The 20,207-nt window shown below is 35.7% G+C and overlaps 1 protein-coding gene across 2 annotated transcripts in view; it reads right to left on the bottom strand.

Moving 5' to 3' along the window:
• The window catches only part of lhfpl7 (LHFPL tetraspan subfamily member 7), a 241,961-nt gene that overhangs the window by 147,505 nt on the left and 74,249 nt on the right, over nt 1-20,207 (bottom strand). The window contains exons 2-3 of one of the 2 annotated variants that reach the window (XR_015492051.1): nt 13,365-14,442; nt 13,075-13,171 (exon numbers count right to left, since the gene is read on the bottom strand). Coding sequence is in view for 1 of the 2 variants with exons in the window: in XM_087254650.1 (XP_087110776.1) it covers nt 14,304-14,442 (139 nt within the window). In the remaining variant the exon portion in view is untranslated. Of the gene's footprint in view, nt 1-13,074; nt 13,172-13,364; nt 14,443-20,207 lie in introns of those variants that run through there. The other variant, XM_087254650.1, reaches the window with a different exon arrangement.

Here is a 20,207-nt window from a genome sequence, read left to right as displayed (position 1 = left end):
AGCCCATATAAATAGTTTGCAACCAGTTACCTTAAAAATGTAGCAAATGCAATGAATCTTTTTCTTCAGTGTGATGTTTAACGTCGCAAGGAAATTTTCACAGTATTTCCTATAGTATGTTTTCCGCTGGAGAAAGTTTTTTTTTTCTTTTAGTTTAGCTGGAATAAATGCAGCTCAATATTATTAGCTTCCCTAAGAAATTATTGTGTTGATTAACTACAAACCACTTTTGTCCAATTAATTACCTAATTAACCCATCTTGCCTACCTAATTAACCTACTGTAGTTAAGCCTTTAAATTGCACTTTAATTTGGAATGCTAGTAGTATCTTGTAAAACAGCAAGTATAATATTATGTACTGTCATTATGACAAATACAAAATAAATTTTGCCTTCAACTGTAAAAGATGTATGCTCTCCCTATGTTTAATTTGTGCAAAAATAACAAAATAATAAAACATATTAGTACTAAAACATTTTCCCCTATTATACAGTCTGTATTAAATCAGTTTTAGTAAATTAAAGATTTTAAGAAAATAGCGTTATTAAAATGATATTTACAAAGCCTCATTGTATATAGTGTGGATTTTAATATTACAGATTTATCAGTTATTGACATTATTTGAAAATAATTTTTAGATTGATCAGTTTATTATTAATGTTGGCACCTAAACAATGTTAATCACATATTTTTAAATAAAGAATAACTAATTAGTCCAGCAAAATAAAACATGGGAATAGAGACAAAAATACAGTAGGACAGGTTACTGTGAATTCATAGTAAAATTCTCAGTTAACACTTTATTTTGATGCTCCAATTGAGTATTAGTAGACTGTCTGCTTAATATCTGCTGATAATGCTCCTTCAACGGACATACTGTTGACTATAAGAAACTTTGCAAGTACATGTCAATTTACACTAATCCCAACCCCAACCTAACCGTCTACTTATAATCTAATGAGAATTAGTTGGCATGTAGATGCAATGTAACTTAAATTCACCAAATGGACCATCAAAATAAAGTGTGACCATTTCACAGAATTAAAAGGTAGATTAAGGTACTGTCCAATACAGAAGCCCTGCTATATATAATGTATAATGAGACAAAGAGAGACAGACTGACTGTGCCACACTTTCCTGTTATGATGAATCTTTCAAATGGAGCTGGAAGCAATCATAATTTATTACTCGTCTCAATACAGTATGTCTTTAGAGTAACTGCAAATGGGTCAAAGATGTAGTATTCCCAGTTCACACACTCTAACCCAGAAGAGCGCGCACGTACACACGCACGCACACACACACGCACACACTCACGCACACACTCACGCACGCACACACACACGCGCTCTCACACACACACACACACACACACACACACACACACACACACACACACACACACACACACACACACACACACACACACAATAGTAACGTTTGTAATATTTGCATTGTTTGTGAATTCAAAACACTTCATGAATAAGTCATATTTTCAGCTGAGCCCAGATATATTGATAAAGTCTGAAATGACATGCGCTGTTTTTTTTCTGCTAAGGCAACCCAGGGTGCCACAATGTAATTAGGTAATCTGGAAGTGGGCGGAGTTACACAGACCAAAACAAAGACAGACATTCCAACACAGAACCCACATTTACAAAAGAGACTAACTGACGTTAGCGTTGTTTTTCAGATAAACAAGTACGTAACCTTAACTGCCAACATAAGGTGTTTTATGCTTTAAAAGTGTCAAAAGCTTCCAGACAGCACTTTTAATTAATACATTTTACACTGTACATTAAAAAAAACATATGAATATGATTTCTTCATGGTAACTAAAAATATCTCAACAAGATCTACTGTTTAATTTGTATTTTTTATTATAATTTTCGGTCCCACTTTATATTAAGTGGCCTTAACTAATAAGTACTTACACAGGAATTGTTTAGAGATGGTACTCATTGTACTCATCAATACTTATTGTGTAAATACATGTATTTACTGTGTACTTATGCTTGATTAAATACCCGTATGTAATTACATTTGTAACTAACTTTTTTAATTACATTTGTAAATACACTGTTGACCATCCCTTACACCTTAATCCACCCTTAAACCTACCCATACCACCAAACCTGTTCATAACCCAACCTCTATCCCAACTCAAAAGTACCACAAGTGTTCTCAAATACATCATAAACACAGTAAGTACATTGTATTTATTTTTTGATGGAAGTACATAGTAGTTAAGGACACTTAATATAAAGCAGGACCTAATTTTCAAGCAACTTTGATGTTTGATATGTCAATTCGGGAGTAGGAAGAGTACTTTGTATTTCTCTAAGTTGTTTCTCTCTCCCTTTTAGAAACAGATTAGTAAGAGATAACATACCCGCTCGCGTATGACTGCTTTCCCACAGTTTGGAGTCGGAGACCTCCCTGTTATTATTGATTTCTATGAAGTCGTTTAGCTTGGCATCAATGTATTCTCTGAATTTATCTTCCTTTAACAAATGTGGATTGAAACACCAGGAGTAACATTGTTTAGGAAGAGAGAGATCTATAGACATGAGGGGACTGTAAACTGAAATTAATATATTGTAATATTTGGTATCATTAACTTGTGAAATTAGCCGAGAATCAATCAAAAAGTAATCTATTCTGCTGTACGATTTATGAACATGTGAGTAATAGGAATAGTCTCTATCAATAGGACGCTGGATTCTCCAACTACTGTATAATTTGTGTAGTAATATGTTTTGAATATCAAGCAAGGTCATCCCAAAATAAATGTTGTTTCCGATTTTGTCATATTTAGCTCTATTTTTGGTTCAAATTGGTCCATAGAATAAGGTTAAGTAGTTTTAGACACAATCACTATGTTTACAGGGACATCAGTAATCTAATTATTTGCCATAATCTGATTAAGACTAAAATATGACTAAAGTGTTTACATGACTTGCTTTATTAATGTTCCTTTCATGTTCCCGTTTTACATGTTATAGCATGTTAGATTAACATCATGTCACCATTCGACACTCATGTCCTCCGGCGGCAGGCCCGGCGCTACGGGGGGGCAAAGGGGGGCATTGCCCCCTCAGAAAGAATTTGTGCCCCCCCAGTTTTTATAAAGGATTGTTCACTCAAAACTGAAAATTCTTTCTGTCATTAATTACCAACACTCCCGTCGTTCCAACCTTTAGAACACAAATTTAAATATTTTAAAATATATGACATAGCAATTAAATTATGAAAAATTGTGGGAATAAAGCTATCCTATAGTCCAGAGATCCGATCACAGCGCGTCCGCGTCAGGTCAGCTGCGCCCGTAAATAAAACACGCACACGGCGATGGAGGCGCACTCAACTCACAAGGGAAAAAAGTGTGTGACATGAGACGAGCAGCTTAATTCATTACATGTTTTGGTTAACTAATTCTTTAAACACAACTCTCTTGAGCTCTAAAAGGAAGAAACGCTGAAGAAATTTGCTGTTAAATTAATTTTAGCAGAGACGCAAAATTAAACAACATAAATATATTGTAAACCTATTTTAAGAGCTAAAACACAGTCAGCATATCGAATTTGTTTTGACTTGTAGCTCATGGCCCTAAAATGAAAATAACCTGAAAACAAGTTATTAAAATACGCTTAATAAATAAATAAAATGACGGGTAGGCCTAGTAACCTTATTTATGATGGTTTACAAATGACAACCAGACAATATCACGAAAAAAAACACACTTATGATAGCCTAAGATAAATCTTTATTTTTACATTTAAAATGATGAAAAAAGTTATATAGCCTGAGTTGCGTGTTATCCGTGCCAAACTAATTTTCATGGTAATAACTGTGAATTTAGGCATCTTTTTAAGGTATTTTTCTGGCTACACTAATGCCTTAAAATGTAACTAAGTAATTGTTTTAAAAGACATTAGATTGTAACATTTAGCTTTTCCCTAACACTGATGGTTGGGTTATAGGCTACGTGAAGCGGGATGACTCGGTTAAGCTGATTTCACTATATTTATTTACCGGTTTTACGAATAGTCTGATCGTGGGTCAGCTTGCATGTGTAGGCATAATTTGACGTCTTTACCTAAAACTTTAAACATTCATATGCCTGTTATTTAAAATAAAACGGAAATAAATAAGAAGAATAACATGATTTAAAGCACTCGTTTGGCACTAAAGCCATGATTCGTCTGCATTAATAAGCGGTATTAATAAAACATTAACGTCATTAATAAAATCAATAAAAGCGAAACTGTGCATATTATTATTAATATTAAAACGTATATTACTGCCTTAGGTCAGTAACAAAGTAAAGTAATAATACATGTGAATAAATAGCCTAAATGAAAGAAACAAGGGAGACCAAAATCAGTCACGAGGTCTAGTGCCCCCCTATGGATTTAAAATGCCCCCTCAGTTCTGACATCCTGGCGCCGGGCCTGTCCGGCGGTTCATCCAATAACAGTTTGTGTTTGTCATGGCAGCATATGTGTTTTTTGGACATTTCATTTTAATTTCAAGTTCAACTGCAGTTAATTTCTCACAGTATGTGTGCAAACAGATGACGGCAGATACAAAATTTCAAGTGACAGGCCACCTCTGCCATTTCATTCAGAAACGTTTCATCTATGCCTCCGCAACAAACTAGATGAGATCATAGTCATCCAAAACTCTCTTGCTTGAGGCCAATCTCATTTGTTTGTCGTCAAACAGCTCACATCTACCATGTGTGCAGTCTGTCGCATAAAGTACTACAAACAGTAATAGTTTGATTAAGGTGTTTACATGTCTGTCCTGCACTTCAACAATGCAAGTCACAAGTCTTAATTCAATTTCTGTTTAGTTCGATTATTAAGGATTAAGGTCATCAAAAATCACTATTTACATGGAGACTCTCAATCAGAGTATTGTCAAATACAAATTGGAGTACTGGTGTCCATGTAAACGTACTCGCAGAAAGACCTTCTTGTCCTGGTTCACATTGGACACTGTGTCCTGTGACAGTCTCTTTCGTTTCATATAGCAGGGCAGACAGAAGACGACTCGACCATAAATAACATCCCGAGGACAGCAGATCACGCAACTCAATATTTCCATCAAGACATTCCTGTAAACATCTTCAATCATTTATCAGTTTTCTCTTAGATTCTTTTTCCCTTTCAGTTTGCAGTCATGGCCAATTCTTTCAGATCCCTTACAAGTTCTGCACTGAAGGAGAGCATAAATTTATCAGTACCCCACCAAAAGAGTGAGAGAAAGGTCAGTGGCTGATTCAACTCTGTGGCAAAGTAGCTCGGCAAAATTGGGACGTAGAACAGAGTTAACCACGATGAAAGGATTTGAGTCAGGCTAACAACAGTTCTAGAAACCAATTAAAACAAAAGCAAAAATAAATAAATAAAAACGTCGTAAAATCATGCAACCGCGACAGCTTTTCTTTTTCCTAGTTTATTTAGAAAACACTATCAGATGGGTTAAGAAGGGGGTGGGTGGGTCAGTCAGTTAGTCAGTCGACAGCAAGCTGACCTGGTGTGCGATTCCCAAACAATGACATAACTCGAAACTAAACTATCATAGTAAGATGCATCGTTTGGGAAAAGAACGATGTAGTGATAAGTGTGTCCCAAAACCCTTTTTTTTGCCGCAGATCTATCTTTTAACCAAGTTAACTAAGTTATAACATAAAATGTCCATAATGATGCTTTAAACGGGGTGGAGTAACAACTTCTTTAAAGAAAAACTCTAAAAGTTTTGTAGAATTTTTTTGCAGATTTTATTGTTTCACACGCTTACACACAATATTAGTTTTGGTAAAAACATGCACTCGTTTTCCATATTAACTGAAGCATATGTAAACGGCACATGTAATGCCTTTGTTTCCTTTACAAATATTATTGAGAACATTAAATACTCTATTTTAAACCATAAAACCTCATAAACATAAAAACTGCTAACACGTATTTTAATCTCATATATAAATCGCTAACAGTTGTAATTTACAGAAGGCAATTTAAGAAATGAAATAAATCCTTCTTAATAATAACAATAATAAAATATAAATAATATTATTTATTATTATTATTATTACTATTATTATTAAAGGAGGATCTTGTTTTTTATTTATTTATTTATTTTATTTTATTTTATTTATTGTAAAAGTCAGAATGTTCTTACCAACAGGCCCATAAATACAGATACAGATTTTTAAAATAAATAACCTACTATAAACTAAAAGCACTAATGTATGCTATATATTTTGTTTTCATAAGCTTTGGAGATGTTAAGTTAATTCCACTTTTAAATAATAGGTTACATATAGCTTTCGTCATGAGCCATGGCTGCGTTCAAAATGGCATAAATAATTATAATAATTATAATAATAATTAAATAAGTGCACTACAAAGGAAACACAATTGTCAATATGAAAACTTGCAACCTTAGTTGACTATTGAGGTTTTTCGGAAACGCACCGCAGGTGGGCTGAAGTGTATATAGTGTCCTCTGGTGGATTTGCGGTAGAAGAAGACTAAGATGAAATTGAGATTAACAAAAAGCCTTTACAGCGGTCTCTGGCGAATTTACTAAAAGTGAAAGCAGATGTACCTCCGATTATATATTTCGCTATCCCGAGAAATGTAGACCTGGGTACATATCTGCAATGAGCCTAGGTTAAGTAATTCCATAATAATATTATGCAGTGTTGTTATTTGGCTGAGAACCTTATTCAGGTTCTGTGTATTATCATTGCAGCAGCTGCAGTCATGGTGCAGCAAAGTTCATTGAGTATTACGCTGGAATGAGAGTTCCTAGCCATATTGGCCTAGTAATATAGTCAGTAATATATTCATAGAATGTCAAAACTAAAATGAAGATCATCATTTTAATTATAAGCGAGATGCTAATAGTCTATTCCGATTCAATGATTTATGCTAAGCTAAAAATGCTCCTGCTAGACTCGGAGATCAGCTGAATGGATCAAAAAAATGGTAAAACTCTTTTGACTTGCAAAAATAACCCATTCCCAAAAAAGTCGAGTGTTCTTTTCAGTTTAGTCTAGTTTGCTTCGAAGCAAATTACCTCTGCAAAGCATTGTATACATCATCGCACTAACAACTGCGCACACAGAGGAATCATCGAGCGCCATAAGAGACTCTTGTTTGTTGTGAATTACTGTGAAGTTGCCATCATCACATTAAATGCAGCTCCGCCATCATTTCCTCTGCATAATACCTTCATTGTTCTCACAGGGCCATTATGCTTCGGTTCCCTCATTTCACATCAGCAAACAAACACCCTCTCTCCTGTGATCTTCGCTTCCATATTTAAGTTATAAAATAGCCCATGCTTATGAAGATGCAGAGAACAAAGTAAGCACAAGAGAGTGTAAGATTTCTTATTATGTGCACTGCTATAAAATTACACTCAGTTTGCAAAGCAGAGTGAGTTGTTTTTCTCACTCTCGAGCAAGAAATGATGTAGACAAAGCGGCAGATTCCCTGATGCTTATGAGATGGTTCATATTGCATCCGTGCAAGAGGGATTTCATATGGTTGGCAGGTTTACTGTGATTTACAAAATAATTAATATGGAGGCAAGAAACACTGGTTCGGGGGAAAGACAATATGACACATCAGCAGCGAACCAACAACAATCAGTGCAGAAGACACGCTTTTTTATGAAGAGTTTATTGAACTTTCTCAAGTCTTAAAATGTGCTGACAGCAAACTTGTGCTCCAGACTGCCATGAAGGTTTGGATCTGTTTTCCTAGAAATTAAGATTATATTCTCATGAACATATGGGATGGAAACAGTGTTTTATTCTTAAATTCTTCATGCAATATGACTGACAACATTTACTTATACTCAATTGGTTCTAATCTTTTATTATCTTTTTTCTGATTAACACCTGGAAAAAGCAGCTATCGACAAATATAGCAGAACAAAAAAAAAAAAAAAATACTATAGAGGTCTAACAGGTTTTGAATTAGTGGTGGGTGAACAAGTAATGACAGAATTTAACTTTTTGGATGAACTATCCCTTTAAGAAGAAAGTCATTATACTCTCAGCGGCCACTTTATTAGGTACATATGACCAACTGCTTGTTAACACAAAGTTCTAATCAGCCAATCACTTGGCAGCAACTTAATGCATTTAGGCATGTAGACATGCTCATGGTCAAGAAAGGTGATTTACTGTAAGTGACTTTGAATGTGGCATGGGCGAGGCAGTGGCGCAGTAGGTAGTGCTGTCGCCTCACAGCAAGAAGGTCGCTGGGTCGCTGGTTCGAACCTCGGCTCAGTTGGCGTTTCTGTGTGGAGTTTGCATGTTCTCCCTGCCTTCACGTGGGTTTCCTCCGGGTGCTCCAGTTTCCCCCACAGTCCAAAGACATGCGGCATAGGTGAATTGGGTAGGCTAAATTGTCCGTAGTGTGTGAATGTGTGTGTGGATGTTTCCCAGAGATGGGTTGTGGCTGGAAGGGCATCCGCTGCGTAAAAACTTACTGGATAAGTTGGCGGTTCATTCCGCTGTGGCGACCCCGGATTAATAAAGGGACTAAGTCGACAAGAAAATGAATGAATGAATGAACGTGGCATGGTTGTTTGTGTCAAACGGGCTAGTCAGAGTATTTCAGAAACTGCTGATCTACTGGAATTTTCAAGCACAACCATCTCTAGGGTTTACAGAGAATGGTCTAAAAAAGAGAAAATATCCAGTGAGTGGCAGTTATGTGGGCACAAATGCTTTGTTGATTTCAGAGGGGAATGGGCAGTTGGTTCGAGCTGATAGAAAGGCAACAGTAACTCAAATAATCACTCGCTACAACCGAGGTATGCAGAAGAGCATCTCTGAACCCACAAATAGTCCAACTTTGAGGTGGATGGGCTACACCAGCAGAAGACCACACCGGGTGCCACTCCTGTCATCTAAGAACAGGAAACAGGAGGCTACAATTCACACAGGCTCACCCAAATTGGACAATAGAACATTAGAAAAATATTGCCTGGTCTGAATCTCGATTTCCGTTGCGACATTTGGATGGTAGGGTCCAAATGAACTATCTGTTTATTAGCTGCTACTACAGCAAGGGAGTTCTAACTGAGCTCAAACTCCCCTCTCACCTAGCAAACGTGAGGGAGCCCCAGGCTCGAAGATCTTATGAGCTCAGGGCTCTCTCCTGGCACAGCATGCCAAACAAGCTTTACAATTAATTATCAGATAAGTGTGAATTCTTGAAATTGTACAAATGAGATCGCACAAATTCAACCGAATTAGACACTACATCAAAAAGTTACTAATTGCCATGTGATAGAGTTAAAAATTTCCATGAAGTAGAGTTTTTTGTCTTTCATAAGTTCCAACAAGGGCAGCACAGTGGCTCAGTGGTTAGCACTGTCGCCGCACAGCAAGAAGGTCGCTGGTTTAAGTACCAGCTGGGCCAGTTAGCATTTCTGTGTGGGGAGAGTTTGCGGTTAAATCTGCTGTGGCAACCTCTGAAATAGAGACTAACCCAAAAGAAAAATGCATGAATGAGTGAAGTTCCAACAGTTAAGAATGCAAGCCTTTCCAGAAAAAAACCTAGGAGCAAATTCAAAACCCCTGCAAGCTGTTTAAACCCCACCCCCCCCTGAGGTACACCAACCCCAGAATGAGAATAATTGAGCCTGAGCACTATAATTATATCTGTTTTGGGGTTTGACAGTCTGACTGGCAGAAAATGATATCAGCGCACACTTTAAAAGCAATGATGAGGGAATGATTCCCAGTAAGCAAAGCAGCCCATAAAATATTTTAAAAATCATCAGCAACACATCTTTTGACTTTCAAGGATAATTAATTTTCAAACTTCCTCCAAGTAGAGCCAAAATAAAAGAGAAGGAAAACTTTCTTCAAAGGAGCCATACGGCAAACACTTGAAGTATGAAAACCTGCTGAAAGCCTGTTGTTTCTGAGCACACAGCATGTTTGTTTGCAGGATTGTCAGGTTGGAAAGAAGGCATCTTTCAGCATGGAGGTTGATTACCAGTGTCTTACGCTTGAAAAAACAGATGCTTCAAATGACGGTCTGAGATTATCAATGTTATGGTCTGTGCCCTTTTGCATTCTCCATTACTACAGGAGTTTTATGGAAACATCATTACTTCCTGATAATGGAACAGGGAAATATATCAACGTGAGCCACTTATTCGCTTGCTGTTCAAATTATTTAAGGTTTCTCCGTAATGCAGAGCCTAACGGTTCAATTAAAACAAGCATTTAACTGTACACTATTCCCATATCCAATAAAACCTTCCAAGGCCTCAAGAATATCAAGAGCACACTAGAAATCAATGCTCCCGATATATACACGTCCCTGGCATATAAACATAATATTTATTTAGCTTGAGTGCTTGCTTGTAGGATGGTAGGATTGTTTATTGAAGTATCCGCCTGCTGAACGAAGGCCAGCATGTGGACCCCTGAACCGCTGACCCGTGTTAAAGGGCTGTAATTGTCTTTTACTGTGGCCACTAAATCTCTGAGTGCCCTCGCCGTGCCATCGCAACATTCTGTCGCCTAGCAACCGGCGTCGAGAGCAAACACTTCTTTCTTTATTTATTAATTTCGCTTTTGTGATTGATGCGCTCGGCTACAAAGTGCTTTCAGACGGATGGGCTGCTCAGGTTCAACATTCTCCACGTTCACAAAATATCTGCATAATCACAGTGCTTATACTGTGGGAAATGTCTGGGAAATAGCGACTGAAATCCTGAATTGTATTTGCTTGGCATGTAGAATAATGGGGTTTTTTTGTAAGAAAACCCAGCTTCTTGAAGGTGTCAGTCTGAGCCAAGCCATTTTTTTTGGTTCAATCTGGCAATCATACTGTCATTGACTGGGCCAAAAATCTGACAAACCTTATAGACTACAATAGACATAAATAGTTGAAGGTGAAAGTAGTCTGTATTTGTCATTCATTCGTTCGTTCATTTTCTTTTCGGTTTTGTCCCTTTATTAATCGCCACAGCGGAATAAACCGCCAACTTATCCAGCATATGTTTTACACAGCAGATGCCTTTCCAGCTGCAACCCATCACTGGGAAACAACCATAGACTCTTGCATTCACACACATACACAACAGCCAATTTAGCTTATTCAATTCACATATACTGCATGGCTGCGTCCGAAACCACATACTTCCATACTATATAGTATGCTAAAATCAGTATGTAAGGTGAGTAGTGTGTCTGAATTCATAAAATTTTAAAATCAGTATGCGAGAAGTACCCGGATGACCCGGAAGTGTGCATCCCATGCACTCTGCGCTATCCCATAATAACCCAAGAGAAAATTCATGAATGGGAGTGAAGCGAGGGTAGGTCATGTGATCAAAATTCCATTCATTTTGCTCACATTCATACTGTATAGAATGTAGTTTTTTAAATGGCCAAGTAGTACGCTTAAATTCGAATGCTGTACCTACTAAGTAGTAGTTTCGGACGCAGCTCATGTCTTTGGACTGTGGGGAAACCGGAACACCTGCAGAAACCCAAGCAAACACGAGGAGAACATGCAAACTCCAGACAGAAATGCCAACTGACCCAGCTGGGGCTAGAACCAGCGACCTTCTTGCTGTAAGATGATCGTGTTACACACTGCTCCACCATGACTCAATTTTTGTCATTGAAAGAGAGAAAAGAAATTAATACTGCGTATACACAAACTCGAAACAAAGTAGTGGTTCTTAAGGGCCTTCCCAGCTTCACTTCCTGTTTAACTACTGTCATATCACAATAAATGCAACAACACACCAAAAAAAAAAAAAAACCCAAAAAACAATATTACTATCATCTCCATGTAATCTACATTATGCAGATGCATGTTACATGCTCAGATTTAAGACATGTGCAAGTACTTGACAAACAAAACAACAACTATTAAACCATATGTGCATATAGATGTGTAGTGTTGTTTTTTAAGTGACATTGCCAACTAACTGTGCGTTCACACCAGAAGCGGTAAGAGCGTCCAAGGTTGCTCTGGTTGCCCAGGCGACAACGCTGTCTGCCCTCAGCTTCGGTGGCGAGAGCGTCAGAATTCGCTACATTGATCTCATATGTAAAGGGGCCGTTGCAGCATATCAGTTACATTTCTGCATAAAACATGCTTTCTAGCGTGAAAATGTTGCGCACTTCTTATTAGATTCATTTAAAAATGGAAGATCAAGTTGCATGTGGCGTGGCTTTGCTCTACTTAATTATTCAATGCGTCTATATGTCTGAAATATCCTGAAGCAGCAATACTGTTTTGTACTGTCGCATGAGATTCCCGCTTTTTTAAAGATAAATATATATAACATTAATGCACACCAGTAACTCGCCAGTAACCTATTTAATGCATGTTCCTGTAATAAATAATCAGAAATAATTGAAAATCAGGCGACCACAATAATCAAACCCTTGTGAACATGTGTGGTTGGAACCAAAGTTCACAGGTCTGTGTTCTCTGGACTCCTCTCAAGCGGCGGACTTCTTCATTGTGATTGCTTGCCGCCGAACCGCGTCATAGCTCATTACCATAAAGTTGACTTGATTTAAACTCTCCTCGAAGCCCACACCGGTGAAGACGCCCCGCGCTGCTCCTCGCCGCTTATCGCCGCCAACTCTCATTGAAAATTAATGACTTCCGGCTACTTTGACTCTCTTGCCGCTTTCGGTGAGAGTAGGTTAATGACCTAGCATAAATATTAAAGTGTGGGTTCGTATGAATATTGTTAACAACTTTCCCAAAAGCATATGAAAAACTTTTTCAGATTGAGTACATTGTTGTCATTTGATCAAATACTTGGCCAGGATGCCTAAAACTGGAAGTTTAGATTGGAAACCATATTTCAGCCAAAAGTTATCTGCTCACACCAGTGGTGGAAAGAGTACTAAAAAAAATAATACTCTAGTAAAAGTACCATAACTGAACCAAAAACTGTTACTCAAAGTATGAGTAAAAAGTAGCCCAGTGAGTATTTTGCTGTGAAAAGTTGATGCTTCTACATGCAATTTGTGCAGGGATGTGTAAACGTAACATTCTGTAGTGCTTTTAGTTTTTTTATTTAAGTCCATTTGGTGATTTTAGTCATCATACAGTAAACATCCATCATCTTCTCATCAGTGACATACAGTCTAAACCAGGGGTGTCCACACTGTCCTGGAAGGCCGGTGTCCTGGAGAGTTTAACCCCAACCCTATTCAAACACACCTGAACCAGCTAATCAAGCTCTTACTATATACTAGAACTTCCTGGCAGGTGTGTTAAAGCAAGTTAGAGATAAACTCTTCAGGACACTGGCCCTCCAGGATCGAGTTTGGACACCACTGGTCTAAACAGTCTCTGGGTAAAGATTTTGGAAATCTTGAACACTCTTATAACCTCAAAACAGTTTGCTGCATTTATAAACCACCCATGTCTTCAGTATAATGCAATTTACTTTCTATTTGTGATTCGATTTGACAAGAATCACAGGTCTGATTTTTCTACTTAGCTAATCCCCAGCAAAAATAGGCTAGCAAAAATAGAGTTGTGATTGGAGGTTGAAGAAAAGAGTGAAGTAAAAGTACCAATGCAGCACTAAAAATGCACTCAAGGGAAAGTAAAAGTACACATTTTTAAAACTACTTAGTAAATTCCTGAGAAAAACTACTCGATTACAGTAATTTGAGTGTTTGTAATTTGTTACTGTACACCACTGCCTCACACGAAATAATAAAAAAAAGTGTTTCAATAAACTCTGTCTTGTTATTTAATGAAGGCGTAACATGAATCTCTGCCATTCTAATTGAAACACAACCTAAACCGAGCCTCAAGTGCTTCATAGCAAGTCATATCAAATGATATCATTCCTCCTGTGCCCTGCCAAAAAATGAACAATACACTTTAAATGTGATGTTTAAAAACACAACAGAATTCAGATGGGACGCCTAAAGCAGTTAGCAGAGCTCCAGAGTGTATCACATTATATCAGAAAGAAAAACAGAAGATTTCTGCTCCTTTCTGAAGATCCCGCTGTTGTGTGCACTCAAAAAGCAAGCTATTCTTCAAAGTGAAGTGTGTGAACGAGAGATGTTGGGCTTTTACCAGTCCAGGACAGATATTCAGAAAGCTTTGTGTACAGTATGACTCAGACAATCTCGTCTAAAGCTCAGATTAGGGGTTGTACTGACTAGGATCAGCCATGTAATAATGCTCAGCATGGTCCCGTGTAAGTGCTGGTGTGTAACAGCTGATCAGAGGTCAGATAGTAAGCCGGTCACTGACCTGCAGCCATCTGCATGTATCCAGCCAGTGTGCAGATCCTCCGCTCACAGGCTCCACTGGGCAGGAAGATAGTGATGATGGCCAGCAGGGAACTGACCGCCAGCAGAGCACATCCACCTGAACACAGCACCGCACTTGTCTGAAACACACACACACACATAGCGCTTACACATCAGCTCAGTCTGGGGTTTCACAGATGTATTTTTTTCTCTTTCTTTGTACTCAGATATTTTAAATTTGATTGTGTTCCCATAAAAGTTGTTGATCCAGCCAAGATTGATAGTTTTAGCAAAGCTTTTAAATAAATCTGCACTGTACACTATAGGAAAAAAATATCACGTGGCAAAAAACCCCCACACAAAATACATACAACTACACATTTTTAATTACAAATAAAAGCAATGCAACTTTCAGCATGTGCAATTGTTCCATTTGATTTTTTCCCAATAAAATATCACTTGTTATTGATTATTGATTCAAAATTCTGCACAGAAATAGCAAAAAAAGTCTGCTGATTCTTTCTGGTTATGAGGAATATAAATGCACTTTAACTGTGTAAATCAATATAATATATCTACATTAAGAATATGTCTCTTGCAAGCTGGCAAAAAATGTATCCAGGGTCAGATTCATCTTGCCCCACATGTGGTTTGGAGACAGCAGATCTGAGTCATACAGTTGAAGACAGAATTATTAGCCCCGCTTTAACTTTTTTTTTTATATATATATATATATATATATATATATATATATATATATATATATATATATATATATATATATATATATTTCCCAAATTATGTTTAACAGAGCTAGGAAATCTTCACAGTATGTCTGATAATATATTTTCTAATGGAGAAAGTCTTATTTGTTTTATTTCAGCTAAAATACAAGCAGTTTTTATTTTTTTTAAACCATTTTAGGGACAAAATTATTAGCCCCTTATTATTATATATTGCTAATTATTTTATAATTAGATTTTTTTTCCCGATAGTCTACAGAACAAACCATCGTTATACAATAACTTGCCTAATTACCCTAACTTGCCTAGTTAACCTAATTATCCTAGTTAAGCCTTTAAATGTCACTTTAAGCTGTATAGAAGTATCTTGAAAAGCATCTAGTAAATATTGTTTACTGTCATCATGGCAAAGATAAAATAAATCAGTTATTAGAAATGAGTTATTAAAACTATTAATGTTTAGAAATGTGTTGAAAAAAATCTTCTCCCCATTAAACATAAATTGAGGAGAAAAATAAACAGACTTCAACTGTATGTTGTGAGGATGCCCTAAATTACATAAATTTTGAACTGATATTTTTAGATCATTTTCATCTATATGTAATAAAGATACGAATCCTAATCCTTTGACCTCAACTTTTGGTACAGAGCCAGAAGAAATGTACCTGTCAGCTAATCACGTAGTAATCATTTGCTTTTCTTCTTTATTGGCCAGACGCCTGATTCTTCTCAGGTGGTTAAAGAAACAAACCCGCCTTCCCACAAACTGGATATCAGCAGTGTGATTACATCTTAATGTCGAGCACCTTACGTACCCCATGCGAGGCTCTACAAAAAAAAGTTTTATGAGGTTTAGCAGCCTTTCCTATCCTACATTGAATGCTCAGGGGTTATTATATCCTAAGTGAGAGTTTATCCACTAATTTTCTAATCTGTTTTATCTATTTTTATTTATCTATATATTTATTTAACTTATTTATTTATTTTTATGTTTCTCCCTCTTACTTTTTATGGGGTATGAGTATGTTTGTAGCTATGTACCATGTTAATTTGTTGTTAAATATGTGTGTTTAAAAATAAATAAATATTTGAATAATAAGAATACTTCACTTATATTATTTATAATAATTTAAATAAAAATGAGAAATTATGAGCAAAATCTGCTTCTCATTCACGTTTATTGCATGGGACAGAAAATAAAGTTGGCTATTTTACTAAATTTCTCCTTTTGCTTCCAAATAGATTGTTGCACAAGAGTAAATAATAGACATGTAATGATATCAAGTTTTAATGGCATGATAATTGTTGCATCATTTATATTAAGTTCAAACAACTAAAACACTCTTACATTTGAACAAACAAACAAAAAAAAGTATATACAACAGTCATGACCAGGGCCAGACAGAATCTTCAGGCATTTTTTGCTATTTCTGCACAGAATATGGAAAAAAAAATCTGTCGATTCATGCATTATGATTTTGGGTGTATCATAACTAAACACTTAATATGTTAAATAAAAATTCTACATTTTAAACTGTTATTTAATGTTTACAATGCAGTTCAATTAGATCCATGTTTTTGGTAAACAAAGCTATATATATATATATATATATATATATATATATATATATATATATATATATATATATATATATATATATATATATACACATATATATATATATATACATATACACTACAAGACAGAAGAGTATTACTTTACACACTGTACTGTGAGTAAATCTTATAAAGGTTTTCATATTTGTAGTAATCATATTTGTTTAATATTTTTCAGTAATATTACTGAAATTAATTAAAAAAAAACGAATAAATACAAATTATATGCATTTACACACAACTAAATAAACAGACACAAAAAAAATCTATAGAAATCTGTGGATTTCTGCGAGCGCAAATTCAGTGTGGGCCTAGTCATGAAAGACAATTATTGCATAACATTACATACAGTAGATAATTGTGTTGTCAATATACCAGTTGTGCTTTCTTTTATAGCAAGTTATAAAAAGTGACAGATGCAGTATAAGCAATGTTGTACTGTACATTTTTTCTATTAGATAATGTGCTCTAAAAGTAATCTAAAAATATCTGAGACATAATACTTCATGTTTATTTTTTTATATTCATTACAGCAACAGCGTATTATAATAATTAATAATCTTAATAATTAGTATTATAATAAAAAAAGGTTGTACTATACAAGATAAAAAAAGCAATTAGTTGATTTTACTTAAAAAAAAAAAAAAAAAGCGAGTAAACCAATTGCTTTAAAAGTGATTCACGTGTCCTATTTTTAAAAGAAAAAAAATTCAATGAGAGAGAGATAAAAAAAAATCACATTGCAAATTATAATTTACATCTGGAGGTTCCACGTCTGTGTCACTATAGCCCTGGTGCTAAGTGATAGCACATTCATAATTTTTTTTTCTCGCTTACTATATTCATCGAAATGGACACCTGGTTAAAAACTGGCACTTTAAAGAAGTCAAGTGACAGTGGGGATGAACCATCTACATCGGCCTCTTCTATGGTGATGTGCAGCAGCCTTGAATATATGAAATCAGAGGATAACGAATGAGGTGAAGAGGCACAGGCGGGAACAGAGAAATCCAGCGAAGATGTACTGATGAAGACAATTAGGCCTACGCTAGAGTGAGAAAATGTCAAGTAAGAAAACTAAATATAGCGACAGTTCCATTGGTTTCAGATTTACATGGATTGGAGATGCAATAAATCCAAGTCCACAATGTGTAGTCTGTGGTGAGGTCTTAGCTACTACAAGTCTTAAGCCCTCGTATATGGTCCGGCACTTACAAACAAGACACAGCCACTCACAAGACATGTCTGTAAGTTGTTGTTTTTTCAAGGAAGATTGGAGGAACTGCAGAAGAAGAAAAAAGGAGGCACAAAGGAGCAGTAGCTTCCATCAGAAAAGTTGCACCATCGGTTTCCTGGGTGCACTGCAGCATCCACCAAGAAGCTCTAGCGATGAAAAACTTGCCAAAATGAGGAACGTTTGTCTTTATTTAATGATGCTATGAAAATTGTGAGCTTCATAAAAGCTCTTCCATTAAATTCACGTATTTTATTATTTTTGTTTTAATCATGTACACAGAAAATATGTGTATTTAGTTATTGTGGTAAAAAATGTGGAGTTTAATCTGATAAAGGGGTGCTTGACAGGTGTCAAATATTAAAAAGGGGTGTACACAGCAAAAAAAAAAAAAAAAAAAAAAAGGGAACTACTGTGTTAGAGGGATAGTTCACCCAAAACTGAACAGTCATCATTTGCTCGCCCTTCACTTGATACAAACCTGTTTGATTTTCTTTTTTTCTGTCGAACACAAAAAAGTTATTTTGAAAAATGTTGAAAACCTGTAACCATTGACTCCCATAGCATTTGGTTTTCCTACAAGGGAAGTCAATGGTTACAGTTCTCTAATAGTTTTACGAAGGTTTCATTTTGGAAAAGGAAAAACATAAAGGAATGAAAAAGCTTGACAGTGAGCAAACAGAGAGTAAACTTTCATTTTTGGGTGAACTATACCTTTAAGTTAACTTAACAATTACAATGGGTTTATTCACCTAAAAAATAAAATAAAATCAACTTCTTATTTTTAAGGAAATAGGTTTCCTCAATTTATTTAAGTAAAGTAACTAAGTGCTTTTTATAGTGTACCTTAACTAATTAATGTCAAGCATATACAGTAATAAACAAAAAGCAGATGCAGTCAAACATTCATGTGTGAGCTGCAGGTAGAAATATAAGGTGTAAAATCAATCAATTTCTGCTAAGTGCTGCTCAGTGGGATCAATCTAGTGAAGTCCTGAGTACTGATCCTCTAATTTACCACCTTCATCAAATCAAACGCTTCATCAGTCAACAGACACAACACAACAAATGCCCAAGCAAAAAAAAAACACACACACACACACACACAACCACACACACCCACACACACACACACACACACACACACACACACACACACACACACACACACACACACACACACACACACACACACACACACACACACAAAACACATTTAAAGATTTCAAATACAAACAAAAATTCTGTTATGATTTAGCCTACTCTCTCTTCACTTGTTCCCAACCTGTTTGAGACTCTTATTCTGTTGAACACAAAGCAAACTGTTTTTGTCACTAATATGGATGTCAATGGTGTGTTCTTCCTAACATTCTTCACAATATTATTTTGTGTTCAACAGAAAAAAAAACAATCATAAAAGTTTAGAATCATTTGGGTGTGAGGAAATGGTTTAAAATGTTCATTTTTGGTGAACTATCCCTTTAAGTGTCCTTTTAACCAAATATTTTAAGAGCTTGATTTGCCATCTCTGAAAGCAAAATATGGAAAATTCCTAACAGAGACGGGCAATTGATCTGGCTCTGATATAATCCATGTACGCCTGTGAGGACACACTCATATCATGCATTATTGATGTGTGGACACATAGATTTGGGTGGTACTGTAACTGTAGCTTAAAGCTTGAATGATGCATGATGAAAAAAATATTTTCAAATAAGCCTTAGGCTTGAAAATGGTAGTATTTCTTTTAACAAACTTTCATTAAACAGCACATAAAAAAGACTTATTTAAGGTGGAGAAGCCCCAAAAATAACTGCACACAAATTAAGTGCATGATATCAGCCAGAGAGCATACATATACTGGAGATCAAAATTAGAAATTGATTTACAAAGACTTAATTGACACAAATTATTATTACATTGAATTACATTTTAGCAAGTGTCTCTAAAATTATCTATAAAAAAATATATAGGACAAAGAAAAATATTATTTAATTTAAACTCTTCGATATAAAAACTTGTTGAAAAAAAAGAAATTTATTTTAAACATATTTTTGTCTCTTTTTCTTTTCATTATTAAACAATTGTATTTGTATTGCTTAAAGGTGATATATTAACCAAACCTCTTCTGCTGAGTGTGATACACTTTTCATACTAATGAAGCATTTTTGCTGATAGAAATGCAAAGGCTCGACTGTCTAAAATGAATTTGAGCTTGGCGAATTCTTGGCGATTTCTGTGAGCAGAAATATGTTGAAACTGAACACAGAATGTGCAGTTGAGAAGTCTTATGCTTTTAATGTTGGGCAGA

This window comes from Danio rerio, chromosome 5 (assembly GCF_052040795.2).
Source record: "Danio rerio strain M-AB ecotype USA chromosome 5, GRCz13ab, whole genome shotgun sequence".
Taxonomy (NCBI): Eukaryota; Metazoa; Chordata; class Actinopteri; order Cypriniformes; family Danionidae; genus Danio; species Danio rerio.
The sequence above is the reverse complement of the archived record's forward strand: the minus strand, read 5'-3'. Positions and strand labels throughout refer to the sequence as shown.